At 31.8% G+C, this 22,142-nt stretch overlaps 1 protein-coding gene across 1 annotated transcript; it reads left to right on the forward strand.

Moving 5' to 3' along the window:
- The first annotated feature begins 4,271 nt into the window (after positions 1–4,271).
- Positions 4,272–21,693, forward strand: LOC131843736 (homeobox protein slou-like). Its single transcript, XM_059192465.1, has 3 exons — positions 4,272–4,890; positions 18,919–19,241; positions 19,865–21,693. Exons 1-3 carry the CDS (start codon positions 4,596–4,598, stop codon positions 20,111–20,113), a joined length of 867 nt encoding a protein of 288 aa, XP_059048448.1. The 5' UTR covers positions 4,272–4,595; the 3' UTR covers positions 20,114–21,693.
- The last annotated feature ends 449 nt before the right edge of the window (positions 21,694–22,142 follow it).

The raw sequence follows: 22,142 nt of genomic DNA on the forward strand, positions 1-22,142 counted from the left end.
ATGTTTTGTAACTCATTATTGTATATATAAGTAAAAAAGGACACTGCAGGCCCTAGCTGGCCTTTACAGCTTCACCGGACGAAAATGTGAGAGAAACCAATGGAGGGCATATTACACGCAGGACTAATATAGGCTAACTTCAGCTAGTTGGTTTCGACACTAGTCTGAGGGCACTGCTAGTGGTTTCCACCTTGGTTCAGAGCGTCGTAATTTCGATCTCCGTTAGCATGGGATAGGGGATCGATCAATGGATTGACATGGACCTGGCGGATATAGTAGTAGATTGCAAACTAATCTTATTTGTCCACGACTGTAAGTAGGAGGGAGAAAGAGATTAGTAGTAATGTGGATGGATTATCCCATTGCTATCAATGTACGATGTCAGGTTGATGTCAATGTATGATGTCATCCACGCGATTCCCCTAGAAACCATCATGGTACATTTCTGGTGAATTTATTGTGCTGACTGACCTAACCTCATACTCTTATCATCCTTCACTGGTGCCCGGCCAGCGTATACCATTAGCGCAGATTGATGCACCATTCTGTTATCATCCAGAATCTTATCACTTACAAATATAATAATAACATACCAAACTCTTTACTGTGCATAGTAAAATATATTTACAAAAAAATATTTTGATATAAATATGCTAACAAAATGCGGCCTTTTCACTCAAAACCATCTCTTAGACATGGGAGATGGAAGCTCAAAGAAAGTAAAGAAAGATAGGTGATGCACTATAGGTATATGTATATTTATATATAACTCTATCAACAAACATATCACCCATGTAGTATCTAATTAGACTAGAGTATTAATCAAGAAAGTTCAGACTACAATGGGTTATATACACGACCCCCTAATGATATATTAGTGGATCCCGGCGTGCCTCAATTCACAGTCTAGTTGCACAATGATCTCCCGTCGCGGTACTAATCATCCACAGATAAAACGTTCTACGCAATGGAATTTGACACTTTTTGTATAGATTTCAATTGGTACAGGATGTTTCAAGATTAATTTATATGATTGTTGGAGATTTGGCATTTATTTTTTAGATTAAACAACAATTTTGTAGTAGATACAATTAAACTAATTATAATTGTTATAGTGGTTGCCTATATGGCCTATTACCTAGTGGTATATGATAAGCTTGGAAAGTACCTACGGTACTTTTTATAATAAGACTTAATTCAGGTAAATAGAGGTTTGGCCATTCAAATTTCATTGGATTCTTCCAATCTATGGTTTTATGATAGAGTATTAAAATACAGCATGTTTATAAAATGTCAAAACAATTTTGAATTCATAATAGGTAATTAAGTATTTATGAAGTGAACAAGGTAGATACGTACTTGCGTGCATTATATTTGCTATTGTCTAGCCCTAAGTTTTTGACCATCGTTTTTTATACATAATAATAGTAGTAGAAAACCTTTTTACTATTTCGGTTCGATGCGAATGCCAAGACATTTTTTATTTATACGTATCATAAATAATAAAAAAACTATATCTATAGAAGTCATAATAAAATTAAGGTTCATATCAAACCTTTTTACAAACATCCTGTATTTAGTGGAAGTTTCACAAGAAAAGCGTGTCTAAATGTGAGAAATCGTGCATGTCATTGGTGGCTCTCGAGATATTTAGCTGCGATTAGCCGTGTAAATAAAAAATGAACTGAAACGTTGGACCTTATCGACGGAACTGTCCGGCACGCTGTGACCGACAGAATTACTACACTGAAGGTAAGTAATTGTCACCCACCACATATACTGTGGACTTGTGTCGAAATTGTCTATTTTTTATTATAAGAATAATAACCTAAACAAGGACGTATATCGATATATATAAAGATAAAAACTGACTAAAAATATATCGATATACAGTGCGAGAAAGCAAAGAAGAAATTAATAAGAATAATAAACCAGGACAATTCACACCGCGCTATTTACACCAAAGTTAGTTGAACGTCTGTTACTAGACAACTCGTAGAAATATGTACTTAATCAACAAACATATCACCCATTTTTTTTTTGGAATTTTATGCACAGGTGATATACCTTCTTAGAAAACACCCAGACGCATTGATCTTGAATACAATACAATACCATATTGCCATTTTAAGATTACGCCAACTAACTACATATTTTTTATGTAACTGTCAAACAAGTTGACAAACCTCTTGATGGTTAACGGTGACCATTTCTTAAATACCTACATGAACAGCATCAGGGACATAACGTCATCATGTGAAGCTCGTGGGTAATAATAATATAATCGATTGCTTAAAACATAAGAGAGATGTTCTCATGCATTGCCATTCCAGTGGTGTTATGTTTGCCCAGTCTACAGACAGGTAATAGGATTGAATAGGTTTGGTCATTGACCATTGGAAATTGGTTATAGTGGATCATTTAATGAAGGCAAAATCAGGCAACTTCAAACTGTCAAGAAAAGCGACGTAATAAAACCTAGTGTTGGTCCAATATTATATATATTACATATACTTAATACAAACTTCGTTGTTTTAGTGGTGATACTATACAAATGCCACTAGTTAATCTGAATTGGGAATATATTTGTGTAGGAGCCTATTAAATAGTTAAATGAGATTTGTGAATGGTTTTGTTGTGCTTAAGTACCTAGTTCTCGAGTTGATGTGCTTAACAGCTACTTATTTAGTTTACAGATACGTACTTACTTGTTACTATAAATAGCATTTAATAAAGTTAATACATGAAGTATATAGTAGGTAGGTACTAATGGGTAAAATTTGTAATTATAATGAGGTATAGAATGTAGAGGTTGTTAACATGAATTAAATTACTAAATTTAGGGAGCTTGAAATAAAATAGAGAAATCGAATTGTTAAAATTATGTATGAGAGATCATATACTGCCTGTGTATAACAGAATCAAATGGTTGATATGTAGAAGAAGGTTGGTATGTAGGTCTTATATACTAGCTGTCATGTTCTTTTGCCATATAAATTTAGGTACCTACTAATATAACTTTAAAAAAATAGGGGTTGGTGGTAGAAGGATGATAATTTTGTATGTATTTTTAATGCCACATTATAAAAAAATAAAATTTTGTCCTAAAAATAAAAAAAAATATTAGGGATGGACAACCACTTAGGGGTATGAAAAATAGATAGTAGTCGATTCTCAGACCTACTGAATACCTATTAAGCATATAAAATTTCATAAAAATGGGTCAAGTTTCGGAGGAGTATCTATGTTAACTAACATTGTGACAAGAGAATTTTAAATAGGTACCTATAAGATGCAAAACCGCAGTAGACGAGCTAGTCAATTTAATAATACTCAGGTATATTTAGGTAAATTTCTATTACCTACCTAATATAGGTATAGGTATTTAAATATTAGGAATTAGTTTATTTACCTATTTTTTAAGATATAGATGGATATAGGTAGAGGCAAGTACCTAGTTATACTTATACTCGTTAGATCATTAAGTTACACTTAAAACTGACATATTACGTACCTTCAAATATGTAGGTAACCTAGTGCACATATTGGGTATCTAAGTATTTTAAATAAATTCAATTGAAAGATATCAGTTATTAAGTAGTTGGTATCGAAAAAAAAGTTTCATAGATCTGTAAAGAGTAAGAAATTAATAGTTTCTTAGTTAGGTAGATATTAGACAGATATTATTAAATTAGTGGTATATTCAATTCGGTACTAACAGAATGTAAACGTATTTCCCACATCGTAAAATAAATATTATGATATACTCAGAAGGTAAAATTTTAATACGGAATCCCGAACCAAAACGGCAAGCAACACAAACACGTTAATGGCCTGAATCGCTCGCGGCCGCGGCCTGAAACCCATTAAGTTCAAAACTCAATAAATATCATTGTTCCGACGCTTAACTAGGAAAATAACCCAGCGCGGCCGCCGGGGGCCGCTTTAGCCCGATCTTCAGCTAGCCGCGATCTCTAATATTCATAAGTCAATTTCCTGCCCCATTAATACGTAACGAAGTAGCGCAAATGGCGTTATCGCTTGTGCGCGATTACTTGCCCGCCACTCTCTTACATAATTCAACGTATTAAACGAAATTGTTTAAACCTTATTGCTCGATTACGTTTCTCCACCCAAGGCACGCCTCGTTTCCCGCCGCCAATCGGCTGACGAGATTCCACTTTCGGTCCCCACTTGGGGGCGTCCCCTCCCATTCTAACCCGCCTGTTTCTCTGAACCCGTTCCAGTTGATATCGGGTTGTTATGCTCGACTGTTGGGTGCAGGCAGACGTGACACCTCGGATTACAGTGCATACTGTCGAACGACTGAAAACGCGGACTGATTACCTGTGTTCATGTATGATTTACGACAATTAACATTTAATAATTTTTAGACCGCAATATTAAATAATAAGAAAAAAGTACACAAGCAAACACCGGTGCAGTGACAGTGATATTTACAAAAACATTTAAACTAAATTAAGTACATTTCAAACTTTTATAATGACAGTGATATAATGCTGAACTCTTTGAGTATGTCATTAAGTAAGAACCATTGACGTCTTTAACGTAATTCTCATAAAATAGGCCTTGATATGACGATGCTTGCAATGGCGCGAGGTTCTGAGGAGCGTCGTGACGATGCCGAAACCGAAACAGAGGCCGAAGCAGAGGCCAACGGTGAAGTGGATGTAGTGGGGGTCGAAGAGGCCGCTCCTGTAGATTTAACGAGAAGATTAGGATTAACGAGACCCCCCGAACGGTCAGCAATAGCCTTTTCTGTAGAGAATATATTAGATCCAAATAAGTTCACTGGCAGATCTGAAGTGCCTCTGCGTTACGATGAGCAGTACTGGAGGCCGCATTATGATAGGGATGACAGTGATTCCGGTGAGTATTTCCGTATACTAGTACTAAAAAAAATATTACCTATGTACCTTAGCACTGGTAATAAGCAATAACCTTATAAATGTAGAGACGGAGACGTAGTTGCCGGAACTATTTAGGTGTTTGTTATATATTAATTTAATAATATATTTATATTACATTTTATAGCTTATTATTTGTCTCCTATAATAGTAATTATCAAAGATATTGTTAAACCTTTCATATCATGAAATAATTCATGATTAAGTAACTTAGGTTAAAATGTAGAGCCATGGTGAATAATTACTTTAATAATTATTCTTATTCATTTATCTATTATAGATTCTAAAAATAAAAGGTAGGTATATTACCCGTTGTTGTTTGTTTAAATTTACATTTTCAAGTAAAACTATTAAAATAAAGTAATACTGTAGTTATGATATTTATAGATTTTATGTTATATCATTGGTACTATTTTATAATAATTTATGGATATAACTTTTTATTGCTTACTAAAAATATTAGGTGCCTACCTAAGTATAAGAATAGCATTTAGTACGTGTCTAGCTTTAGGTTGTAATAATAAATTACAGCAATATATGATAATTAATCAATAAATAATAATAATCTACCGAAATTACGGGCTGCCCAGTTATAAATAAATTAGTAATTTTTCTTCTAGTTATATTAATTTATTATCTATTTTAATATAAATAGATATGATTAAAATATAGGTTTTGTTGTAGTACCTATATAACAAAAATACACCGATGTTCGTTTACTTGAATCTACAGAAATCATAGCTTTTAGTCTTATATCGATATTTAGTTTAATTATATACTTATTATTATGACGGTCCGTCAATTAAATATGTATACTTAGGTATAGATGCTATATCTTACTAATTATAACAAAACTCGAAAGTTTGTGAGTATGAATGGATAGATGTATGAATGTATGTTTGTTACTCATTCACGCAAAATTTACTAAACAGATTTTGATGAATCTTTACAGTAATATAGCTTATACATCAAAATAACATATAGGCTATAAATTTCATGCGAGTAAAACCGCGGGCACAGATAGTTGTAATATTTATGATAATCTTGCCAAATTTCGTAGCATCGTATGGCCGTAGTACTACGTAGATAAATAAACGTTTTTTATAACACTGTAATTTATTATACGGGTGATTAAGGTATCCTGGTATACAATTTGTATTAGGTATTAATATTCTTTATACATGAACATACAGAATCCCTAACAGGTTTTGCAACTTATAAACAATAAAATATCACATTTCTTAAGTAGGTAATACAAAGTTTTATTGCTGTTTATATATAAACAATTTTTTTAATAGTAAAGGAATAAAAAATTTACTTAGGTTTATTTGGCAAGGAGTAATATTTGTATCCCAGGTTATCTTGAAGGGATTAATTACAACGATTAGACCGCTATTTGTAATTTACTTAATGTATTCAAATTATTAGCAAACTGTTTAATAATTATTTGTAATCTGTGCACAATACAGACTGACTATTATTATTTATTATTAATATTGTGGCAGAAGCAGTGAAACGTAGGTATAGAAATTATTATTTATTTTATACGACTACATAATATATTATTAAGCTACTGAACTATTGATACAAATAAAGCAAGTATCCAAACCTGATTTTGAAATATTAATATATAGCATATTCAATTTTATTCTACCCAATACCTAATAATTTAATCTAAATATAAAATATAGCATAAATATATAATTTACCATGTATTTATTGTACCAATGGATACCTATTTTTCAATCTATTACCTATTATATGGATATATTTAGATTTGCTAAGCCAACCGTTATATTTAGCGGTTTAGCAAGAAGTGACAATGTCCCAGAAAACTAGCACTGGAGCGCTGTTATCACGATTTTGAACTGTAGATTACTTATTGAAATACCTTTTTATCTAACTATTATATAAAAAGTATTCACAATTTCTATAGATCACTTTATGGCAGACAATGAACTTAAAAATTGTTCCGGTTAAAAAAGCATACCGTTATTATGATTTATAATCGGAACAATTTTTCAGCTGAAAATCTGAAAATTACAAGATTTTTAAACGCTTTTAGATTAAGAGTAGTACATTTATATAAAAGTAGTCTATAGAAATTTCTTACGTATGAAATTGTTTCTTTTATACCTATTTTATGTTACAGGTTCATTCTAAACAAAATTCAGTATTGGTAATTTAGATCTATAGGTACGTTTTATAAATATATAAGTATAGAAAAGTGGCAATAGGTAAGTGTCAAATTTATAAAAACAATATCTTTTTAAATATCAATTGAGCATCAGATTTTGTGAAAATCTACACATGAATGTTAAAGATCTTTATTAGAAAAACATACATCAATATAGGTACATCTATATATAAAAGTTATTGTGGGGTAGAGAGAGCCTATAAACATGTTTACTCGTAAAAGGTATTTATTACATTTCGAAATCAATGATTGTAATTAGGTAGATACTTATATGTACTCATGAAATTTAACAACTGTCCCATGAAAAAAATGGATGTTCAATTATTTTTTAAATCTAAGTACAAACTGAACTGCTTAATTTGTACATAGCTGTGAAAAATACAAGATTTGTATTATTATTTCCACTCTTTGCTCTGTAAAAGTGGTTCAGATTCATATATAGTTGGCTCTTAACCATTATAAGTAACCCGGTATGTAAGCTATTATTAGAATTCAGAAAGGTAGATAGCATCTCGATGCTTGCGGTGTGGTGTGGTATTGTATTTTATTAACACATTTAACGTAAGATAAAAACGCACTGCATCTTAACAAGTCTATAACTATACCTATATTTTTTCGGCTCGTCTTTCAGTAAACTAATTTGAAAGTAACGGAAAACGTCAAAAGCCGGACTTGACATGTCAATTGGCTTTCGATATCAATAAACGAACCTTTTAAAATAGTTTCAAGTACCGACAGCAATAAAAAAACTAACCAATCGTTTACTTTTCATCACGTATCTAATAGAGTCTTCGCGTCGTTGTCAAACGAAGCAATAGCAGCATGGTGCACTCTATCTATTTTGAATTATTCTTAATATCAATGCAGCAGAGTTCAATATTACATATCACTTTATTTAAGGGACGGCAAAAATAATATTGTTTGTCTATAAATGTATCACGTACGCAATCAACTTTGAATAACTCAATAATGTCTATTGGTTATTAGCTACCGGTTTATACAAAAAAGAATCTAATATTTAATGTATAGGTAAGTATATTGATAAATTAATCCAAGTAGTAAAATACTTTATGTTTTGATTAATTATTTTTAATTGGATTTAATGTTATAGATATTAGTTGCGTAGGTATATATATATATCTAATTCTATAGGTACGTGTTGACTTGAACATACTTTATTTTTAAAATACCTACCATTATCTTCTTCTTCTTCAGCATGGAGTATGGACTAACCTACAGTTGAGCATATGCCTATTGGACTATCTTGTTCATGGTCTGCCTAGAGTTTTTCTAATTTGTATACACTTTTCCGTAGCGCATCACAGATGTTTTTAACGTCTTTTGATGTAAAGTCATAATGCGGAAACAAACTACATCACTGATGTGAATGCCGGGGATTGCAAACAGCCTCCTAAACATTATAGTAATTATGTCGGAATGTCCACTCCAGGCACTCGACATCATTTCACTACTGCGGATTCAACGCATCTGGACGTGGAAATAGATATATGAATTGAAATAACAAAGATATATAGGTATTGTAATTTACTAACATAGTAAATATTATAACGTTTATGAGTTGTTTACTAACATAACTCACAACTCATCGTGTCTCCACTCCAGGACGCACCTGCTCCATCTACCATAGCATCAGCGGCATGTCCGATCCATGACCATTTTAGCTTGGCTATCCGATGCGTTACAGTAACTACTCGAGTTTGGCTCCTGATTTTTAATGTTTTGGGATTCTATCTCGTAGGTCACACCTAGCGTACTACGCTCCATACTTCGCTAAACGACCCGGATTTTTTTCCTACTGTGAGAGTCTATGTCTCACAAGCCTACGTACGTCAAAGCCGGGAGGACATATTGATTAACCTATCATTATAATTTGAGCTAAACTAAATCTGATATCCAGTTGTCGAATGCATTTGCATACCTAGTACTTGTGATAGCTATGTCATTATAGTTCTTCGATACAATGAAAGGTATTTTGAAGTTCAAAGATAACACATAGTTAGGCACATATATAAATTGATTGATTGCTAGATGGAAATTTTATTTATCGCAGATATATGGCCTCTACCTAATATTGATTTAATAATTTTCCATCAAGTATGAAGCCAGGATAAAAACTATAAATATTTTTTTCTTTAAATAGAAAACTGATACAAATAAAATAATAATACTCATAAATACAAAGGTCTATGTTGTGCAAGTAATAGACTCCGCAACTATTAGAATTAAGGTGGTGTGCCAAACCCCTAGATCATCCATGGCAACAAATAATTATTTAGGTGTATCAAGTAATATATATTTAGTTGACAAGATAAATTATAATAATTATATTATGTTCGTGTGTCATATATATATATATACAATAAATATAATTTAGATACCAAATTCTTGCAATCTCATTTTTTATACATTCAAAGCTCCTGTCTCGGTCAATAGAGTGAACGATGACTGATAAATAGCTTCCGCGCGTGTCCCTACAAAATGTTCACTGTAGGTACCATCGACTGTACAATCGCACACATTAAAATGTCAACAGTCGTTCATATACATATATATAGGACTAGATAAATTCTATACAGATTTACTTCATATTGATTCGAGAAACACAATAAGTAATTTAGTCGTAATTGGTATAATTAAAGTATTTAATTTTAATTATTAGGTACGCTACATATTCGTATGAAAATATCTAATAGCCCTATTTATTTCATCGAACATTTTTTTTATATTCAAATGATTAAAATAAGTATATTTTAATTATTACACAAATAAAATTATCATAATTCTAAATATTATCGTCCATAAATATAAATAAAATTGGAGTGCCTGTTAGTAATACTGAAATAACAGTTTTTTACTACATGCATATCAATATACAGGTACATACGCCGAAATAACATTTGTTACAAGTTTTGTCTGTCTATGTGTTTGATCCGGCTGCTCTCTGAAATGCCTGGAGCGATTTTGACGGAACTTTTATTGACAGGTAGCTGATGTAATAAGGAATAATTTAGACTACTTTTATTTTAGAAAAAATATTTTATTTTAGAAAAATAAAGTTATATTCCACGCGGATGAAGTCACGGGTACAGATAGCCAATAATATATCTACATCGCTGTTTCAAGAAAAGGAGAAGTCACAAGAATCCAAGAATAACTACCTAAATAAGTAAGGAGGTAATCAGCGTCGGAGAAAGTTAAGAAAATGGCCACGCAACTTTACTTTGAAGGTGAATTAACTTGTGGTGTCTTTAAAATTAATGACGGTGTATTCCAAAGTTACGGTGAAAGAATTTGTGATAAAGCCGAAGCGATGGGCAGGAAAACGAAGCAGGAAATACTTATTTGGACAAAGGCAGTGATTATTATTGTTCCCGTGAAAATGAAAGTTAGTAAAATATTCAGAATTACCTATGTTGGATCAGAGCATATAAAGCGTAAGTTTCATGATAAACACGCTTATCGATGTCGGATTTAAAGTCGAAAACAAAATATAGTTTAACTATGTAATATTATGTTATCTGTGGTTTAACGAAACTTGATAATTCAACGCTGTTAATGTATACTGTAAATGAAAATAAAGTAGGTTTACACTTAATAAGTAATTACGTATGGAAAATTATAGATACCTACGTGTTTTTATTTTGAATATAAATTTATACCTAGATTAGGTATAGGTACCTATATCATAAAATACATCCGTGTGAGAAAGGACTGTAAAAACACTAGTTTAGAAGACAATAATACATCAAATTTGAAATACTGAAAGAACTAAAAACCATCGACATTTAAAAACCAAAGAAACAAAGTATTATATCAAAATTAACAAATAACTAATCAACAATAGTAAAAGTACTATAAAACATCTACGTTAGAGATAGAGAGAGATGTAGATTGATACTAATTGTTGGCTTCGTAACCGTATACATCATACATAAGTAACTATCTACCTATTTTACTAAACATAACATTGGGGGTATTAGCGTAAACATGGAGACGTTGTAGAACCCACACGTCCCGACGTATAACGTCACAAATGGCATTGCATAGCAAGTTTGCGACCACTTGCGACAACATCGCATTTACAGATTCTGTTGACACATTTACGAGTCCGACCGCAGTCGTACCGGCCTGTGTCCGACACCCGCGGAAACCATTCGTCCGTCCGTAGCCGTCCGCTGGCACAGCTGCTGACTGTACTTCATGTAATATATTGATTTATTACAGAGACATGTCTTTTAATTTTTATTTGGTAGATTTTTTGTAATTGGAATTGTTAACAAGCTCCCGGCGATGGAAAGTGATTTTTGTCACTTAAGTTTGTACTGTGGGAAGATGGTATATATACACGACCGGCGGAAGACGAGGCAGTTTGCTAAACCACTCTACCTTCAGGCTCGTTAAGAAGATATCAAAATAAATCTATTTATTATAAACCTTCATCGTTTTACGGTTTTTTTTTATCTTGATTATAACGATAATGTTTTTCATAGGTAGGTATAACGTCATATACCGGTTGTCATGTAACGGATTTTCTTAACTTGGATTAACTAACTATTTAATGATAGACTTATAAGTAAATAATGGTAACAAATCACCAATAAAAAGCAACGTCAGTTCTTCTCAACTAAAACTGTAATCTGAATTAGACGGTAGTGTCTAATATCCGGTCAGTGGTTAATGTCATACATAAATAAATAATAAATAAATTTGGAATTGTTAAAAATACCTCTATATTTTTAATAAGTATAAATATTTAGTAGCTATTCGATTTTCAGCTCCCAAACTTCTCTTTTATTGCATTGCCGATTTATAATACATTTCGAAGATAGGTAGCTAAATCTCCAAATTCCGATTAAGATGTAATCTTCCCATAATATGATCGAGTCTCGATCAGTGACCCTAACACGTTTCGCGCCGATGCTGTAAATAATGTAAAGTGTCCATCCATTGGGCTCCATTGCACCCAATCCAATAATAGGGGGAGGATTTATGCTAAAACTTTTACATATTATGATCTTTAAAAATGATAGAGAGTAAGACGGATAAGGCAATAAAATTTGGTGTTTACAAAATTATTATTGGCAAATAACTCAAATTGATTTTGTAAATGTTTTGCTCTAAATTTCTATTTTATATTAATGGGGAAATCCTTTTTCAATAACCAATAAATCACAAAAAATAAAACGGCGGTAGACGTTTAGGATTTTGGTATTGGTATGGTATGGTAAAAAGCAGAGACCAAAACAGGCACCTAATTCATATTATATTACGTCATTTTATAACGTTATTGCGAACTGCACTAACACAATGTTCTCTAACCTTTGCCTTTATGTAATCTTTTGGACATTATTACTACTGTATAATTTTATTTAAGTAATTCCACTTTATAGAAGGAAAATAAAACCTTTAACATTATGATTGCAGAATGCAAATTCGTCAGTGTTTTCTATTTAATCTGCATATACCCTAATCTAGCTTAGGAGTACTTTTACAAACCCACAACCCCCTGAAAATAAGAATACGTAGTGCAAGTTTTGCAACTCACTGCTGGTGATTGGTCGGCGCCAAACAGAGACGACGATAATGGGCATTACAGGAAGGAGAAGGACGGAATCAACCCTATACTGGCTGCGTCCCTTTGCGCACCAATCCGTGAAATTAGAGTCGTCTAAACGAATCTAACGATTATTTTATTATCCCTTTTGCGCTAAGATTTGTTCCTTGCTCACTCAAATAAAAATAAAAGGTGAATAAGGCGTTGCGAGGGTCAAGCGTAGGACATAAATTTTGGCGGCGTTTAGGGGCAGAATTGGCTTATTTTTCGGCCCTTTAAGTCCGGCCCGACGCGTCCGGCAGACAAATCACTGCACATATTTTTGCTGCACGAACTATTATATGATGTTCATGCAAAGTTTGTTTTGGACAATAGTTGTAGTATATCACTGAATGATATTTAGGTATTAGAGGAAATTTGATATATCTATAAAATACGTACAATTACCTACTACTTGACACGCATTACAATTAACGGTGATCAAGAGGATAAAATCACGCATACGATAATTGTAAAATTTAGTAAAACATATTATCAAATATTTTATTGTATTATACATAAAATTCTTAAGTTTACTCATCACTAACTTTGAACCGTTTTCTCATTATTTATTTGAGTAACATGTGGATGTAAATGTGTTTTAGTGAGCACCATAGGTAGTACTCATCTATCAAAATAATTACTATTATCTATTGTTTATATAGTGTTGAATGTAGAAAAAATTAAACCCGGCATGTAATATTGTAATATACAAATAACATTTAAAATCTATAAATTTTCAACCCTTCTTCATTCAAGTTTGTCAGGATATTACGTAAAGCCAGCCTTCCGGAGGAAGTGTCGCAATCACCGTGTTAACGAGGGCTTTAATGTTGGCAGCATTGCGCTCGCTGACTTTTTAATTAAGGCAATGGAATTACGTGAAAACAGCCCAAAGTTGTTTCGGTGTGAATACAAATTGTCCAAAATGATTATGTGGGACTATGGACAGTAGAGTTCCTTTTTTATTAACGTTCAAATTATGTTATGATCTCATCATTAAAGGAACTTTTTATATAAAAAATGTGTTAATATTAGATAGTTTAATAAGTGTATATTTCAAAACGAATTCACGCTATAATAATTACTGCTATGTATATATTTATGTAATTGAAATGATAAACTAACTTAGGTCAACCTTATGGTAGATATGTGTAAATGTATGGTTGATAAATAAACGTCGCTTATATATGTAAATTACACATGAACACCACGAACATCGCGTTAACACGTTGCGCCCGTGATACCACTCATGCCTTACCTTTCTTGAGGACTAACATGTCATGCCTCTTATCTTGTCTGGCTAATCTGGAGCCTACAACTGCAACACTGCGTACGAAACAAGCTACGCTTGGCGGTTGAATTATAGATGCAAAGTCTAATTCGGGTATAATCTTACATCATTACAATTTTATTATAAGTTACATTTGTTGTAATATTTATCACAGAATCACAGTAGGTACGTTTAGGTATATAATTGTAACGTTTGAGGTTGTGACTATCTGTCATATAATTTAAGTAATTAATATTAAAAAGAAAGTGAGGAATTTGTGACTTTGAGTATAGTTATGGAAATGTAGATTAATTTCTGGGATATCAATGTGCAGTAATTAAAAAAATATTTACCTATTTGTCAAAGTTTATGCTTAGATATAATTACTTTTAAGTAGTAGGTATACGCATTTTTTTTACTTTATAAGTACTAGGCATGTAAATAAATTAATTACATGCCTAGTACTTATAAAGTAAAAAAAATGCATATACCATTTTTTTTACTTTATAAGTACTAGGCACTACCCCTAAGTCTTAACAAATGTATTATTTTAATTTGAGTTTTGTAATGTCTATAACAATGTTCATGACGTGACGGCACTACCTCCTCCATTTTATTGTCTGTTTTAACAATACGAAATTAAAGAATTTGTGTAAAAATATAAACTAAATGAAGCGTTACTAATAAAACGAATACGTAATGATTAAACTTAATTAGTTAGATAAATCACTGAGCATAAATCGAATCTCCAAAAAACCCGTTACCAAATTGGCTCCCGTTATCGTCATTCTATTTCCCATAATTTCCAATTTTCCGCTACTCCGAGGAGAAAGCGTCTAACAAACCGAATTGTAAAGATCGATAACGCCATATCACTAGCAAATTAACTAAAACGCCAGCAATATCGTTTAACATAACTGCTAACATGGGCGACATTCGCAAAATCACCGAAGCAAAACTCCTCTCCAAATTACACTCCACCATTTTCTTCATTTAACAAATTGATGGCTCTTGTTTGGAAAGTGATGCCGCACAATAAAAAGAGTGCCTTATCGTTAAAGCGCTTAAGATGAAAATCGCATAAAACTCGTTAGCAAAGCTAGTCCTTTGTTAAGAATGCTTACGCCCAAAAGATAAGGTTGAATTTGGGTTAATGGTGGAAGCTTCAGGGATTTTTAACCTTAGTAAACAGAGCTCAAAGATGGTAATTGCTCGACAATGAGCGCTAAGGGTGGATGGGGAAAGGGGGTTGCGGTCCAAGTTTGTAATTAATAAAGCCCTCTCAATTACAAGTGCCTTTCCTCGCTGGATTTGGGGGAATGTGTGCCTACTTACTTAGATAGGAATATGGTGCAAGAGTGCGGTTACGACCTTTGGGGGTACGTGATTGATCTGATAAAGTGATAATTAATTGAAATGATATATCAATTTATTTCTTTTTATTATAATCTTTATACAATATTCTAGAAGAAAGTACATAAAAGACGCGTCAAGTTAAAAATTATATGACCCTGGTGCAAACTTTAGTTTTCAACTAACATTGTAAAATCATATTAATTCGGTCACATTTTACAAGTTACGGTATATTTTAGAATAATCAAATTATTACTAAATTACTATAAAATACGAATTTGTTAACAGACCGTCCTCCGTGCTCATTCTATCATCCCACACTAATACCCTGACAACGTTCATTGTTAGAGCAGTACCCGACACCATTCCATTATATTATCAACAAATTAAAAAAAAAACTCATATATTTGTAAACGTAGTAATCTTTTAAAGGTATACTTGTATTAAAATACACATAAATTTCTGAGTAGTGTTGATGTATAGGGGGCGAGTAAAGCCTGGCTTACCGTCGCCGTATTACATACACCCCAAATACCTACAAATCCTCTCTCCGTAACTTGTTCGTACAGTTCTCACCTCGCTACCGTGAAATACTAGCAATTTATATAGATAAAAATTTATCCGGATATTTTGTTGTATGTATGATATGATGAAGGGAAACTATTTTTGTATCTGGGTTTTTTATACACTGTAGGTCCTTACATGTAGTCTTAAAATAAGGCTACTTTTAAGATATACAGTATAGAATTCACTTGATAATTATTTTCTTTTATAAAAGAATATAGTCTGTGGGTTACCTGCATATACCTACTATCTCATGTTTTAGTTTCCTGCGAAACCTCAACTAGGAAGTAGTCCATAAGTAAATGTAATTATATAATAACATTTTGCATAAATAAAAAATATATAAACTATAAATAGGTTTATGTGTTCTATTTAGTATGGCCTCACAAATCTTTTTTCTTCTTCGATCCCTACGATTTAGGGTTTCTTGAGTTTCACAAATACCTACTACCGCCTCGTTTTGAATTCTAACTTGGTCACATAATTTTACTAAACAGTTTGTGTAAATATTCCTCGGACAAAGATATCCAGTGAATTTCAATGATATGTATGTTCAAGTGACATACAGTCGATTAACAAAGCAGCCGCGATGCGCGCCAATAGAGTACCGACGGACAAACGATCCGATTACAATGTGAACTTTATTTGTTTTAAATTATCTACTGAGTACGTGATCCACTGACAGATATTTTGTGTTGTTTAATTATATACATTATTTTATTTTGCCAACTTTAATATGAAGTCTATAATCAAACTCTTGTAAAGTCGCAGGTAACTTGTTAACACTTTTGTTCATCGTCTCGATACCATTTTTTTATTCATATTCAAATATAAACAGGAATCACATAATTAGTAATTTATCTAATTTGCCTACTGAATGAAAGTACCTACTTCGATTAAATAAAGCAGCAAAAAATGTTAAATTTTGACAAAATTAAGTCTAAATATTATTATGACGTATAAACATCGAAAGCTCTTTAGTTGTTTACTAAAGGTTTTTATATAAGTATATATATTTACACGTGACTAGGTATATGTACTTTATTATAAATATTTATAAGTGTTCTTTAATTCTTTATGCTATTAAGATGGTCCAATTGATACTACCTGATGGAAAAGTGATGACTGTTACTTCCCAACAGGAACTAAACTTTGCTATATTTGCTATTATATTCATAACAATTTTTGGTATCGCTACAGATGGACAGATGCCTTTAAAGCAATATTTAATTTAAGAAACGGTTGTCGCCCATCCTCTCTTAATATATCCGTCATCAACAACATCTGCTTGTAATTTTATCGTGTTAATTCGTGCGGCGCAATGTGGACAACTAACTTTCTACCGAAAAATCTTTTACCAGTCACCCCTGCATTCCAATTTAAACTTTACGACTTGGAAAATAACACATCATTTAATACATTGTTGTGTGTTCGCTAAACCCTTTGTTATCTGATACGTACTTTCCAAAGTTTCCTATAGTATTTTCATATCTTTGAGATTTTCATGGCTTCAATGAGTGTTATGATTATGGATTGTAATATAAGCAAATTGTTGTAACGTATTTGTGAGCAGGGAGTAGCTATATTAAAACAATTTGCTACTGTTGCTCTGAAGGTACTCCTACAGTGTAATAAATTGCACCTATAAAAGTACTCTGTAATATTATAATTATTTTACAATGTCTACCAAAGTATCCAATATCACTAGGATTAATTACGTAAACTTTAAAAATATTCATATTGAAGCAGCCTATGAAAAATGTTCAGTATTCTGTACATAATTGATATTTTCAGGAACTGTGTTCATTCTCGTATTTTGTAACTTCTTACATTGTTTGTAATTAGAAGAACTTAGATAACTACAAATATAGTTGTTTTATTGTTCGCTAACTGCTTTACACGGTTTTATCTGCTCAATTCTGATGAGCAAATTCCGTTAGAGGATATTTTTGTTATATTTCATGTTATGAAATTCAGAAATATGTGTAGTTGTAGTCATAGTCATATAATTTTATTGTAATTAGGTAATGTGCTAGTACTGTACCACATACGTAGGTACATGGGTGATTTGTCGAATAAATTAATAATTATTTTGTACACTAGTAGGTAACTCATATTACGACTTCTAGAGTGTGATGAAATTAGAAATATATTTAGGGAAAATTTTCAAATTTCATCAATAATTCATTCATAATTATGTCAAAATAGTCCCCTGTTATCTTGATCTTAGCCCGTTTATCTCTCATTCAAAACAGTTTTATATTCCAACTAAATTCTAATGACATAAACACTGAGCCAATTTTCGCTAATATTTACACATCCTGTCAACCATTAAAATCCGCATTTCACTAATTTTACTAAACGCAAAACTATCGTAAATTATGTTTTAATGTTTCCGGACGGTGACAATATGTTAGCGATGTTACCACATTAAAAATTAATAGCGGTTTTAAAATCATTTTGCAGGGCCGAAGGAAACGGAAACATTTATTATATCATTTGAGAAACATGAAAATTTTTATGAAAATTGCATTATGAGGAAACTATAAAATATCCTAATTTATTACCCGCTCGTGGACGTTTTAAACGTTTGTTTACAGTTTCTATTTACTCTGGCGCATATTTTAAAATCTATCCTAAGCATTTTAATTGGGTAGGTAGGTACTCGAATTTTCATAAAATATTTTAACTTTTTTTATGTCGACAGCGAATTAAGTATTTTATACTTAATAAAAAAAATTTAGTAACCCAAAAAAATAAGTTAGTGCGATATTTCCTAAAAACATATAAAAAATTAATGAAACGTTGTTATGAAATAGCTATCATTAGTTATACAAAGTACTACTTCTAAGAAATACTTCTTATAAATACTCTAGAAATACCTATATATCTATCGATAGACATTTTAGACGTACTTACTATAATACAGAACGTCTACAAATGCTACTTTTAACGATTTCCATTTATAACTGTAATATTTTTGTTCCAGTTAAAGACCATCTTCAACATTCGGATCTTGAAGCCGATGATGTGGAAACCGATGATCAAACATCCAACATGGACGACGACATCCTTACACAATCAGACCTCGACGAGAACGGAGATCCCAAAAGTCCAACAAGTTCTAGTTCTAAGAAAGGAAAAAGCAGTTCTTCAAGAGACTCCAAGGGAGGAACAAAGCCCAGAAGGGCAAGAACAGCGTTCACATATGAACAACTAGTTTCTTTGGAGAATAAGTTTAAAACGACGAGATATCTGTCAGTATGCGAGAGGCTCAATTTGGCACTAAGTTTAAGTTTAACAGAGACCCAGGTAGGTCAAACTTTTGTAACTTTCCATTTCAGTTTCCGAATTCATTATTATTATATCATTCAAATTTAATTTAAATATTTTTTATATAAATGTTAAAAAAATCGAAATACCTACTTGTACACGGAGATTTATGCTGTATTCATAAATTAAAAAATCATTACTTGTGTGCAATTTACTTGTGCGCAATATATTAATGTAATTTCATTCTAATTCTTTTACAAGAGAAACGAGTTTCATCTTTTATTAATCATTATTGCTGTATTAATATTTATAAGTTAAATATTATGAAGGTTTATAACTAAGAACCGACAGTAAGAACTAAATGCCTCTTACTTGTTACACTGTAATTATTTATATAAAAAAAACATCTATTAAAAAGAGCAACACACAAGTTTCTTGCTCATTCTTCTTGTGATGAATCTGCATTCCGAATGAGTGATAGAATCAAAATATGACTATTCAAAAGTGCTTGTAATGAGTTTATTTGAATAAAGATTATTTCTATTTCTATTTCTATTTCTAAATTAAGAAAACATTACGAACCAAATGGTACATTTGTTTATATCAACAACATTGATGTTATTAACAATATTTAACATTTAATTTGTATTTTATTTGTACAGGTCAAAATCTGGTTTCAAAATCGCCGAACAAAATGGAAAAAGCAGAATCCTGGGATGGATGTCAACAGTCCAACAGTACCGCCGCCCCCAGCCGGGGGCTTCCCATCAGGCCCTTACCCTGGGGGCTTGCTATATTCCCACGGGGTTCCATACCCCTTCACCGGACCTGGACCTTACGCGCCTTACTTTCACCATTTGGCTGCAAACCATCACCACACACATGGCAGTCTCGGACACTCGCACACGTGATTATGGCAACGGCCTGGTGACACCCGGGTCGATAAGGAGAATGACAGTAACTGTGGTGTTTCCAATTGACCTATGAAACTTTGTGATTATAAGTGCGGTTAACAGTAGGTACAGTAATGCCCTGATCATAAATCTGATAGCTGTGAAATATCAGCAGGGTTACTTTGTGCGAGCTGTTGATATTCGTGACGTGATAGAGGTAATAGCAATATAATACAAAAAATATCGCCAATTTTTGTTGTTTATAGTGCTGACGTTTTGGTATGTTAAAAATTGTAACAAAGTCCGTATTTGATTCATGGCATTGCCATGCACACACAACCTTGCCTAATTTATATGTTATTTTATGATTTATTTTATATATCTTTGTCAGAAACTCAAATAATATTAATTTTTAACACACTGCATGTAAAATTTATGTCAGTTGACTGCAATGGTTTATACGAAATTTTCTATGGATCAAAACTAATAATTCCCTATTTACCTACCTGTTACTCGTTTATAATAGGTACAGGTAATTAATAATAATTCACACACATTGAATCAATATGAGTCAAAGTTGTATCTGTAAATGAATCCATTATCTTGCAATAAACTTTTTTTTATAAATACGCAAATTAATATTGTAAATTTTGTAAATAATATTTAAGTGAACCCTGTATATTTGTGTGTAAATAATATCTGCGTAGACTTAAGTAGTTTAGTATAGATCAATAATGTTTTTATTTAAGTGCTGCTATTGTGCCAAAATGTTATTATCTATTAATAATTTACATAGAGTAGAAATCGAAAATGTATTTGATCAATTTTAAATGCACGCTCGTTATAATTGCAATATCTGACAAAATAAACAATAAAAATGTACAATTATGTTAAACTATCTATACACGATACTAAAATTAGAGGCAATATTATCAAATATAATGAGAAATCGGTCCCTGTTTCGCTACACACGTGCTTATCTTGCAAGCTTTTAGGTTGCTAATCCACTACTATTACGATATTACCCTGATTTTAGTAACGTGTGTATCATCGTATCGTCATCTTATATCCAACTAAACATTAGCTATCATTGAATTTTTTAAACACACTGGAAACGTTTTTATAGTTTGTTACGAAACTTATAACAAATCATTAGAATTGATTTAACATATTTTTTAAAACTGTAAATAACGGTTATAACTTATAACCCCCCTGGCCTATGTTCGAAATTTGTTTGAAAGTATAAAATTCATTCCAAATATTAGCAATGGTATAATTAAATTCATCGTGTATCTCATTCTCTATCCTAAAACCTGAAAAATAGTGATACAGGCTACGGCTTACCACATTTGAAATATCCGAGTAATATTAAAATTTAACTATATGCATCATAAACGATATAATTGTATAATAAACATTAAATTATTTCTAAACATTTTTTAATTTGGAATGGATTTTATAGACTTAAATGTTGTCAATACTAAATACAATATAATTACAAATGTTTCGGTTATAAATATTATTTATGACTTGATCAGAAATCTGTCGTGTCATGGTAAGTTGCCGCTCAATGCTGTAAATAAATGTAGCACGGTGAAGACTCTACTTTATAACTTGATGTTGACATAAAATAGTTTCAAGTTAACCTTTGTTTTATTTATATAAACCTCCAAGGAAAATTAGTAGGATTTTCAAGAATACTAATAATAATAGCTGAGAAACTCAATAGTTAAATTTTCGAAACGAAAGTTAAAGTATTGGACTATCTGACTAATTTCGTCTGCATCACACTTACTTGACAGTCACTATATTTCGCCTAATTTGCATAATATATTTTTTAATTATAATCTATATATTATTCTGATGCATAAACTATATTACTGTAAAGTTTCATCAAAATGCGTTCAGTAGTTATTATGTGACAGATCAAACATCCATCCATACTCACAAACTTTCGCGTCTATAATAATAGTAAGATAATATAACTTTACAATATATAAACTTATATAAAAGTCACGTTAATAAATATGAAAAAACATTTAAGTAT

Source organism: Achroia grisella, unplaced genomic scaffold (assembly GCF_030625045.1).
Source record: "Achroia grisella isolate CSIRO2021 unplaced genomic scaffold, CSIRO_AGI_Agris_v1 utg3288, whole genome shotgun sequence".
NCBI classification, from domain to species: Eukaryota; Metazoa; Arthropoda; class Insecta; order Lepidoptera; family Pyralidae; genus Achroia; species Achroia grisella.